Source organism: Orcinus orca, chromosome 7, assembly GCF_937001465.1.
Source record: "Orcinus orca chromosome 7, mOrcOrc1.1, whole genome shotgun sequence".
Taxonomy (NCBI): domain Eukaryota; kingdom Metazoa; phylum Chordata; class Mammalia; order Artiodactyla; family Delphinidae; genus Orcinus; species Orcinus orca.
In genome coordinates this window covers 99788443-99799277 of record NC_064565.1, presented here as the reverse complement: position 1 = coordinate 99799277, position 10835 = coordinate 99788443, and the positions used below count along the sequence as shown (strand labels likewise).

Genomic DNA, 10835 nt, shown 5'->3' with positions numbered 1-10835 from the left:
CGCTAATAATCCTTTGAAACAAAGCTCAAGTATCCTCAGCCCTCACCTACACACCCAAAACAAAACTTGCAATTAGATGTGTTCCTGTTTGGGCTTTCTGGTGACCTGTATACACACAAATAGCATTGGGTTGGCCCAAAAAGTTCATTTGGGTTTTTCCATAACATCCTTAGGAAATATTTAGAATACAATGAGTTGGGCTGTAAGCTTAGAGTCTAGTGAGGAACACAGGCATTACTCTTTATACCCTGATGCAAAGTCAATTAAACAGCTTAGAAAAACAAAGGCTCAGAAAACCACTGTAAAACCAAGCCAAAGGGTGGGGAAGCAGATTACAAAGGGACACACTCTTGAGCCCAAAAAACAAGGCAGCCTAGTACAGTGAGAAAGCATGGATTAGGGGTCAGAAACCTAATTTCCAGCCCTACCCCTACCAGTTGCCTCCTGTAGTCTTGGAAACGTCACTATTTTTTTTCTTATGAATTTATTTATTTTTGGCTGTGTTGAGTCTTCGTGGCTGTGTGTGGGCTCTCTCTAGTTGCGACTAGCAGGGGCTACTCTTCATTGCGGTGCATGGGCTTGTCAATGCAGTGGCTTCTCTTGTTGCAGAGCATGGGCTCTAGGCACACGGTCTCAGTAGTTGTGGCTAGTGGGCTCTAGAGCGCAGGCTCAGTAGTTGTGGCACAGGGGCTTACTTGCTCCATGGCATGTAGGATCTTCCCGGACCAGGGCTCGAACCCATGTCCTCTGCATTGGCAGGCAGATTCTTAACCACTGTGCCACCAGGCAAGCCTGAAAAGTCACTGTTTTTTTAGCCACAAAAATATTTACTGGGCTTCCCTGGTGGCGCAGTGGTTTAGAGTCCACCTGCCGATGCAGGGGAAAACGGGTTCGTGCCCCAGTCCAGGAAGATCCCACATGCTGCGGAGCGGCTAGGCCCGTGAGCCATGGCCGCTGAGCCTGCGTGTCCGGAGCCTGTGCTCCGTAACGGGAGAGGCCACGACAGCGAGAGGCCCACGTACCAAGAGAAAAAAAAAAAAACTTACTATTTCAACAGCCTTCTAATTGGTCTCTATGCCCCCCACCCACTCCTCTTAAACGATCATAAAAAAAACAACTATGTCTAGGCGTATCAGCTCTGGAGCTAAGAATGCATGGGTTGAAATCCCAGCTTCATCATTTACAAGTTATATAACTTTGTCACATGTAAATGAGATTATCTACACTTCATTAAGTTGTTGTGGTATTAAATAATACTCTATGCTTAGAATACCCAGGCTCAACAAATGTTAAACGTCACCTTACCATTTTAAAATTCTAGTAATTCTCTACTGCCTACAGAATCACACCCAAATTCCCAAGCAAAGTAACACAAAAGCCTTCAAATAAGACTCCAAATTAGTAATCCCAGCTCCCATCACATACTCCATTCTACTACCAGGCATTACGCAGGAAACTAAGCAGAGAAGTTAAGGAACTTAACATACACCACACAACTACCTAGGCAGTTTGGCTGAGTTGGTGCTTCTTAACCGCAGCCACCTAATGCTTATTCAACTCCCTATGGGGATCCAAAATCCCATTCCTGCAGGCCTGTGTCAAACATTTCTACAAGGTCAGTGTGTGGTCAGACAAAACACCAAGTTAATAGGCAGTGTATGTCATCCTACCTTCAAAATATTAAAATCTATATATTAACTGTGATTTTAAAACAGTTTGCGTTTTTTGAACCAATGTATCTCAAAGAAATCTAACTGGCAAGAACAGACTTAGGCTCTATTTTTATGTCATGTACCATTTGACTATTGAAAAAAACTGGATTATGACAACCCATCTGAGCATGTTCTTCCAACAAAAATTGAAAGAATTTTAATATCCAAGTCCTTTTTTAGAAAGCAAGTTAATGCAATGCAAATAAGAACGTCTAACTAATAGAATTAACAAACCAAAGTAATTTTGTTACATAAATTAACCCATTTATTATAGGCTAGCAACGTATCAAATGGTGGCGCTTCTACTGGTCCTTCAATTCCTTCAGTCTTCTGATGGCAGACTTTACTGTGACGGCAGAAGTGGTGCTGGAAAGAAAAACAAATTTGGTTCCAAAACTAGTTAAACATGTAGAATGGCAAATGAGAAATGTGCCTCATTTTTACATTACAATCTTAATGATGATGATGGCATCTATTAACAGCCACGTCTTCAGAACCTGAAGAATTAGGCAATCTCATGCGTCTGATTTCTTTCTCAGACAGCAGAGCATGAAATTAACATGAAGGAATGACTACAAGAGGCTGACTAAACTCATTAAAAGAGAACGGACAGAATGTCCGAAGAAACTAATAAATTATAAGATGGTACGGTGAGATATCAAGAAAACAATGACTAAGGTAGTAAAGCAGACTACAGTATATTGTGGAAATAACAGAAGAATGTTTTGCCACAACACTCAGGAACTGCACCTGAAGAACATACACCCACCCCACCCCCACATGGCAGATGAATGCTAATTTAACCATCACGGCCAAGAGAGCAACCAACTCCCCACTTCCCCTTCCATCCTCACAGACACTCCCACAGGTGCTTTTATGTATATCCACATTATCATTTCAACATTTTCCAACGTTTTACATTGTTTCCATTTTAAATTTAACAAAAATCAACAACTTCAACTACACTAGCCAAGTCCCTTAACTATATGTAAGTGACTAGTGTATTGGACAGCACAAGTCCACACACTAGCTAGAGGAAAAACATGTCAACCTTCAGGGTCAGCAATGAATTCCAAGGTTAGCGGCCTTCAAGAGTGGCCTGAGTTTCCAGAAACGGATAAACTCAGGAGTCCACACAATCAATAACCAGCACAGAGGTTTATCACAGCAATAAATATCACCTGGCCCTTGTCAGTCACAAAGCTGAAAAAGTCCAACCAATACTGTTTAGAGTGGCAAAGGCGTGGCGGCCCAGATGGCCTCAATACACATACAGTAATAAGCTAACCGACCTTAGTTTTTATAAAAACAGCCTGCCACACAAGTGTTCAGCAGTCAGCCCAACTAACAGACCTGTTAAACAAACCAGCCCATCCAGCAACAAACCTGGAATTTCGACATGCTCCAAACACTTCCAAATACCATAAAGAAATGGACTCACTTGTAGGTCCACGCACCACCAGCTACCGTTTTCATGCAGGAACCACAGTGCCAAATGCCCACAGCTCGTCTCTTCATCTTGGTCTGTAAAAGACAATCAATGTTTCCTATGACCAAAAAAGAGCCTTTTATATAATAAACATCCAGGGGTCTAAATTACACTAGAAAACTAAAGCTGGTGTATTTTATGTGGCTATTCGTGTTTTTTCTACTTTCAAGTTCGCTGGTGCAAAATTTGCATTCACCATGGTGACACTGCCAGGGATGTGGAAGACCCTTCCCTCTCCCCAAAACAAGCATTGCCGTAACAGTACTTCTGCACACAATAAACAAATATTTAACAAAAATCTCTAGCAACATCAGTAGACAAAACACAGAGCGTGTCCCACAAAGCAGGTTTGGTTTCGGCTGGGGCTGCCAAATAATTTTTCCCCCTTTAGCTCCCAAATAGTTTTCTTTAAATGAAAAGCGTCTGACAAAACCTGAAATTATAAACAATACTCTTATCTCATAACGGGTCACCCATGGTATGTGCAACTCTAACCGCTCAACAACTTAGAACCAGCAAACCATTTATAAACTTCCTTCAAGAGAGGGCTCACTTCAGAAGGAAACCTTCCCTCCCTCTCCCCCACTGCCCCAGCGCCCATCTTACCTTGCCACAGAAGGAGCAAGTGTACTTGGCGTGCTGGCTGATTTCAATTTTCTTCACCATTTTCCTGAGGGAGGCACCATAACGGGTCCCGTATTTGCCCACGATTCCGACCTTCTTGGTGCGTTTCGCCTGTTAAGAATGAGATAAGAGAGAAACCAGCGATATTAGGACCAAGAAACGGAGACTTTGCCCCTCCACCAAGTCCCGGGGCCTCCATACGCCATTCTTCCACCCACCCAGCCCCCGCCTGTCACGTAGCTCCCCCCATTCCACCCTATCCCGGTAAAACCAGGACCGACGGTGGGCCCGGTGCTCCGAGGGCACCCGGTTAACCCGGCCGGACGCGCCAGCCCCCCGCCAAGCTCCCCCGCCCATCCGCTCCAGGCCGCGTCCGAAAGGAGCGGCGAGGGTACAGAGGCCGGGGACACGGCACAGAGCGGGCGAGCAAGAGAGGTAGGTTACGACGAAGAAACAAACAAAAAAAAGGATAGATGCAAGCGGATACACATCTAGGCCTCACCCGGGAGCAACACTCACCATGACGCAGCAACATAGGTCCAAGCCCAGAGAGGAAGTAGCCAACTGCGCAGGCGCGGTTTTAGGCGGTCAAGCGGAAGTGGAGGGCTGGGAGGCCCAGCTAGGAACTGAACTCTATGGTTCGGAGGTTTTTCTCATTCCGGGTGCCTCCCGGAGGGTGTGGCTGGATGCTTCTGAGACAGGTTTACTCTTTCACACGTTGTAGCAACAAACTGTGTAGCAGAAGCACTTTCCCACATCGACATTATCTGACACATATCTCACGAAATCCTGCAAAGCAGGTACGATTTCCGTCATTTTTATGGACAAGATTCAGAATTTAAGTGACTTGCTCACTGGCGCTTGGCTTAGATAAGGGCTTAGATCTTATGATTCCAAATCTCATTGCTTTCTACACTATGCCTTCTAAAAGCGGCAGGCCCTGTGCAGGGGTCCGGCACAGAGGTGACGAAAGACCAAGGCTCCACTCATAAGTTACAGTTCAGCCAGAGAAAGCCATATGACCACATTAACAAGTTATAAAACCGATCAGAGCTCTGAAGGAAGGAAGATGGTTCCACCGACTCCTAAAACGGAAGAGCCTTGGGTTCCCTGAGGAAAGTCAGATCCGAAGGCTGGGGAGGAGTGAACCATGTAAGTCTTTCAGCTTCTCCCTCCATCTCAGTTCTGATGGCCTACCTCCCGCTTCATTTCAGAATCCACTCCCACGGCCCCATCCTCAGCTGTCAGGTCCCTGCCTGAAACCTTAAGCCCCAGCATCTCACTCTTGAACCACATCTATTATCTCTCCTTCCAGCTCCTTCATAAGGGTCAGCAGAGAAGAACTACGTTTCTGGTTAAGGCCAGGAACTGAAGGATATGTTCAAATAAAGAGGCTGGGAACATGTAGAACACGCTCTTGAAAGTTTTGCTGCCTTTTCTCAGAAGAGAAAGCTCAGAGAATTTTGAAATTTTGAAATAAAAGTGTAAGGGAGGATCCATGATTTAGGAGCTAAGAAAGACCATGAGGGCCGAAAGGCATTGTGGGATTACTTGACCTTGTTTCCAGTCAGTATTCAGGTTAAAAACTGGCTTCACGGGCTTCCCTGGTGGTGCAGTGGTTAAGAGTCTGCCTGCCGATGCAGGGGACATGGGTTCATGCCCCGGTTCGGGAGGATCCCACATGCCGCGGAGCGTCTGGGCCCGTGAGCCGTGGCCGCTGGGCCTGCACGTCCGGAGCCTCTGCTCCGCAACGGGAGAGGCCACAACAGTGAGAGGCCCGCGTAACGCAAAAAAAAAAAAAAGGCTTCAGTTCACAAATGATTGTGCATGTGTTCATGGCTCATGGTATATTAAAATTCTACAAGCCACCTGGCTTCAGCAGACAATTAACCACCAATCCTCGCTATTGAATATGGGCAGGGAAATTAAAAACTGGTTCTCTAGTTTGTTCTCTTGGTTCCCACAAGGTATAAAAAACTTTCTGGTAGGAGGTTTTCGTTTTCTTATAACCCTTTTCTTTTCAGTCATACTGATTTATGCTATATTTCGTCTAGTACTCCATTGTTTTCCCTACTGTTGTAAACCTGTGACTAAGACTTTTTTGTCCAAGGAGACCTGGGACCAACAGGTCCGACCTTCCACTCTAATAATAGAGAAACATGTTAAACTTTAACCCTGAGATGAACAAAAATATACACCCAGAAAGAATGGCTTCTTGGTAGGGGTGACATCGCCTCCCCGTCTGGTCAACAGTTAAAGAAGCCCTCCCAAAGTTAACCTGGTTCCTTCCCTTTCTAGACTCTTTAAGGCTGTTGTTCTTCTCATTTGGCCCGTGTTTGTTTAAACTTTTGGTTAAGTTTGTGTCTTCTAGGCTCCAACAGTTTAAAGTAAGGCTCACTATGGCTCAAGGAATTCAACCCATTCCAGCAGAGAGTGGCCCAGGTGCCTACAGGTCCTTGGAACAGTCAGCGAGGGACTTCTACACCTCTAGGGTAGGCTACGGTCGGCGGCCCCCGTCCAGCAGGAAGAAGTTTCAGAAGAAGAGACCTTCGGCCCCTTCCCCCTTAAGAATAAGGGTGTAGGGGCTTCCCTGGTGGCACAGTGGTTGAGAGTCTGCCTGCCGACGCAGAGGACACGGGTTCGTGCCCCGGTCCGGGAAGATCCCACATGCGGTGGAGCGGCTGGGCCCGTGAGCCATGGCCGCTGAGCCTGCACGTCCGGAGCCTGTGCTCCTCAATGGGAGAGGCCACAACAGTGAGAGGCCCGCGTACCGCAAAAAAAAAAAGAATAGGGGTGTAGAATCTCTCCGGGGGAATGAGACAGGCTGCGGCCAGGGACCCTTTGCTGCCGCGCTTGCACCTGGACACACCTCTCCTCCAGCAACAAAATACAAAGAAACTGTATGGGACTAAAAATAACTGCGTGCATGACCAGGTGGGGCAAATTCTGGACAAAAGATACAAAAGACCAATAAAGCCCAACTGCCATTTCTGAAGAGCCAGGAGCAAAAACTGGGTGAAGGGAGCAAAGGCAGGGTACTGAGCATGCCCCCTGCACTCAACACCACCAGAGGGGTGGGCAAAACACCTAAGCCGCCCCTCCAGTCCGACCCCTGGACACACCCCCACCCTCCCCCCATATAAGGAACCTGCTCTCCCCACCCTCGCAGTTCCCGAGCAAGCAAGGAAACCTGTTGTCAGTTCTCACTCCTCCTTGCTGCAGCAGGGGCCACAGTAAAACCTTACCTGACAAAAAAAACCCACACACACACCTTGCAGACAGTTACATACTTCGAATTTCATATGGTTATGATCATTCAAGTATGATCGTATTGTATTCAAGTATGGTTACTTACTTGATCGTAAGTATTCAAGTATGGTTACTTCAAGATTTGAGTACAGGATGGGTAGAGTTGTTACCGACCAGGGTTCTTGGCCTCCTTCATCAATAGAAATTGATCAGAGGCCAGACAAGAAATTCAGGCAAGGCTTTATTGGGGCCCCTGCTGCAGCAGCGGGGATCGAGAAGAAACAACAGGTCCCCTTGCTTGCTTGCTCCCTGAGTGGGAGCCAGCTGGTTCCTCTTATGGGGTGCGGGTAGGGGTGTGTCCAGGGGCCGGGCGGAGGGGTGGCTTAGAAGGCATTGTGTGCAGGCGCATGTGCAGTACCCTGCTTTTGCTCCTGGCTCTTCAAAAGTAGCAGCTGGGTTTTTTTGGTCTCTTTGTATCTTTTGTGCAGAATTTGCCCCAGCTGCGCATGCACGCAGTTATTTTTAGTACCATATAGGTTCTTTGTATTTTGTTGTCCAGATGCAAGCACTGCAGCGAAGGGCCCCAGGTCCTAGCCTGTCTCACTGGGGCTCAAAGCAGCAGAAGTGATAACAATAATGCCAGCTGGCATGTTCTGGAAGGTACCATATGGTGGGCACTGTTCTGAGTATTTTACATGGATGTTCACATTTACTTTTCACTATGATCCTTTGAGATAGGAAGAATCATTATCTCCATCATTAGGATAAAGAGAGGAGGTCTTATTAGTTATGGTAAGGAACATAGGTCTGGTTTCAAAGCAGGGCTCTGCTATTTACCCCTTGTGAGACCTCTGATAAGTTATTTTACTTTTCTCTGTGTCGGTTTCCTCAACTGTAAAATCTGAATGATTATAATACCTACCTAATGATGTTGTAAAGAGCCAATGAGTTAAACACATGACAAGCGTTTGCCACAGTGCCTGGAACATAGTAAATACTATACAGTTGTAACTATTACTGTTATCATTTCAGATGGAGAGACTGCCACTCAGAGAAGTTAAGTACTTTGTCCAAGGGCACACAGCAGTGTGGTGGAACTAGAACTGACATCCACATCTATCTGACCCCAAAGTAAGTTCTGTTAATTGTTGGCTTATACCACTCCAAGTCATAATATTTAGTGCACTGAACTAAATCATAGCAGAAGATGTTCTTAACTTGAAATCGGGTCTCTGGCACTTGGTCTAGGGCAGGCTCTCTGACTACCTTGTGGTATGATTTTGGGTTAGCCACGGTCCCTGCATGGCCTGGAGAACCACCTCCTGCCTCCCAGCACTGACCATCTTTACAAGGAGGGGCTGGACAAGATGACCTCTAGGGTCCCATCCAGTTCTTGTGTTCTGTGATTCCAGGAAGAGTTTCCAGACGTTAAGTGCTGTTGGGGCAGAGGACTGACCGGGCAATTTGTGTTCTCACCATCCTGTAGACTTTTTGTGTGGAACAAAAGCAGTTCTCTCTTTACCCTCCCTGTTCTGTTATGCCAGCTCTGGCTATGTGATTCCAGAGAAAAAGCAAAAAGTCTACTTTTCTGTGGTTGTGGGTAGTGGGAATATTTAAATTGAGTTTTGTTTTTATACATTTCTGCATTTTCTAATTATCTTTTATAATGAGTATGTAGTTATAATTGGAAAAAAAATTTTTTAAGTCCATTAGCAATGAGTACACCTAGCTCTCATCATGGTTTCTAATATCATTCTGTTACACGATGAAAGAAACCAGGGCTCCTTGGAGAAATGACTGATTCTAGGACTGGGGCAGAACATGTACAAGATGAGCCTGGAGCATCTTGTAGTGCCAGAAAGTAAAGGAGTGCTCACAACACAAAAAGCAGAAAAACCCTGCTGTGACGGAGCTGCGTCAAAGAGCCATGGGAACCAACTGAAAGAACTCCCAATGGATAAGTCTGGAAATTTTTGAGCAAAAAATAAAGTTTTATTGATTTTTAACCCAAAGTAGAAAATAAATGTCCATGAGTTCATGCTGATATAAATAAATGGTTGAATAAATAAATGGGGGAGAATCTCTCTTGCAGAAGAATTCTAGATAATTTTTGTGGATTCTGTGCCCTCTAGGAAGGGGGATATAACTCCTCACTCCTTAAGTGTGGGCTGTGCAGAGTGACTTCTTCCAAAGAGCACAAAAAAGGGGGAAAAAAGAGTAACTTTAGAGTGGAGAAACCTGCCAAACAGGTCAAGGTCAATATCAAACAGTCGTAAATCATGGAGAGAGTGTGTCCCTCTGATAGATGTGGTGACAATGGCACTTTATTTCTGTGATCCTCCTCCCCCAAACCCATAACCCCAGTCTAGTCACGAAAAAAAATCAGACAAATTCCAATAGTGGGGTGTCCTACAGAATACTTGACCGGCACTCCCCCAAACTGTTAATAAAAAGCAAGAGAGTCTGAGAAACTGTCACAGCCAAGAGGAGCTTAAGGCGACATGATGACTAAATGTAAAAATGAGATCCTGGAACAGAAGAAGTTAGGTAAAAACTAAGGCGCTCTGAATAAACTATACATTTAAGTTAATAATAATGTATCAATATTGGTTCATTGATTATAAGGAATGTACCATACTAATGTAAGATGTTAATAACAGGGGGAACTGGGTGAGAAAGTATATGGGAACTGTCTGTACTATCTCTTCAATTTCTTTATAAATCTAAAACTTTTCTAAACATAAAGTCTATTTGAAAAACAACAAGCCAAGGTCACCACAAGTCAACTCCCTGAAGACAGGGCCTCAGTTGTCCACCTCTGCATCCCAGGACTGAGCACAGAGCCTGGCACATCAGTGGTAATGGATATGTATTGAGTGGGGAAGTGTTACTTTGGACGGTATAATGGCGATGATGGGTTTTAAGGGTTTTATTTATCTGGGCTTCTCTGCCTTACAAGGTCAATCCACTTATGTTAGAACTAAAGAAAGGCTTTAGAGATGACATAGCTCCAACTGGAAACTGAAGCCCAGCGAGGTCAAATGACTTGCCCAAGGTCATACAGCCAATAAATGACTTCCAGAGTAGTGCTCTTTCTACTATATCACAAGATTCAAGCTGTTTCCTCAGCTGCAAGATGAGTATACCATAACTTCTAAGGTTCTTGGGACGATTAAATAATTTCCGTGAGGTACCTGGTGGGCATTTCTAAATGACGGCTATTATTGTTGAGACGGTGATGATGATACATGATTTCAATGTCTCTTGATGCCTTTTCAATCCTATTTTCTGTTCTGCCACACTCAGGGAACTTCAGCATATCTGCTTTCTACTTCTTCTTAAAAATATGCGCATCTCTTGTCTCCTTTAATTTCTTTAGCTTGAGCGCAATGAGACTATTATAGTCATGGCTACTGCCACCGACTACATGGCTACTGCCGATGGAGTAGGGTGTACTCAGTGTCCCTCAGTTTCACCAGAGGCTCCACCCACACATTCTCTGTCCCTTTAGGGTGGAGGACGGCAAGGGGCCAAGGGAGCAAGTCTCCTCCAGAAGAGAAACACACTGCCTTTGGGGGACAATTTCTGGAAACCTTTCCACCCAAACTATGCCCTGTCTCCAGAAAACTAAATTAAAACGTATTAGTGCAAACAAACAGGACTGGTGAAGGAGTGTTGAGAAACAAGCGCTTGGAAGTTCCCTGGTGGTCCAGTGGTTGGGACTCGGCACTTTCACTGTGGTGGCGTGGGTTCAATCCCTA

The 10835-nt window shown here is 45.3% G+C and overlaps 1 protein-coding gene and 1 long non-coding RNA gene across 2 annotated transcripts; one reads left to right on the top strand and one right to left on the bottom strand.

The window, feature by feature from the left end:
* Positions 1-1954: 1954 nt before the first annotated feature.
* On the bottom strand, positions 1955-4482 carry RPL37A (ribosomal protein L37a). The gene is made up of 4 exons (XM_004262740.3): positions 4345-4482; positions 3808-3936; positions 3154-3236; positions 1955-2078 (listed from the first exon to the last, which is right to left on the bottom strand). Exons 1-4 carry the CDS (start codon positions 4345-4347, stop codon positions 2015-2017), a joined length of 279 nt encoding a protein of 92 aa, XP_004262788.1. The 5' UTR covers positions 4348-4482; the 3' UTR covers positions 1955-2014.
* Positions 4483-4562: 80 nt separating this feature from the next.
* LOC125964993 (uncharacterized) lies at positions 4563-9273 on the top strand. The gene is made up of 3 exons (XR_007478395.1): positions 4563-4977; positions 6183-6579; positions 8107-9273. It is a non-coding gene; the product is annotated as an uncharacterized LOC125964993 (long non-coding RNA).
* The last annotated feature ends 1562 nt before the right edge of the window (positions 9274-10835 follow it).

Coding starts and splice junctions, on each gene's coding strand:
- RPL37A (XM_004262740.3), bottom strand. Junction 3,237..3,807: donor CTTGCTCCTTCTGTGGCAAG/GTAAGATGGGCG, acceptor TGTCTTTTACAG/ACCAAGATGAAGAGACGAGC. Junction 2,079..3,153: donor GGTGGTGCGTGGACCTACAA/GTGAGTCCATTT, acceptor TTTTCTTTCCAG/CACCACTTCTGCCGTCACAG.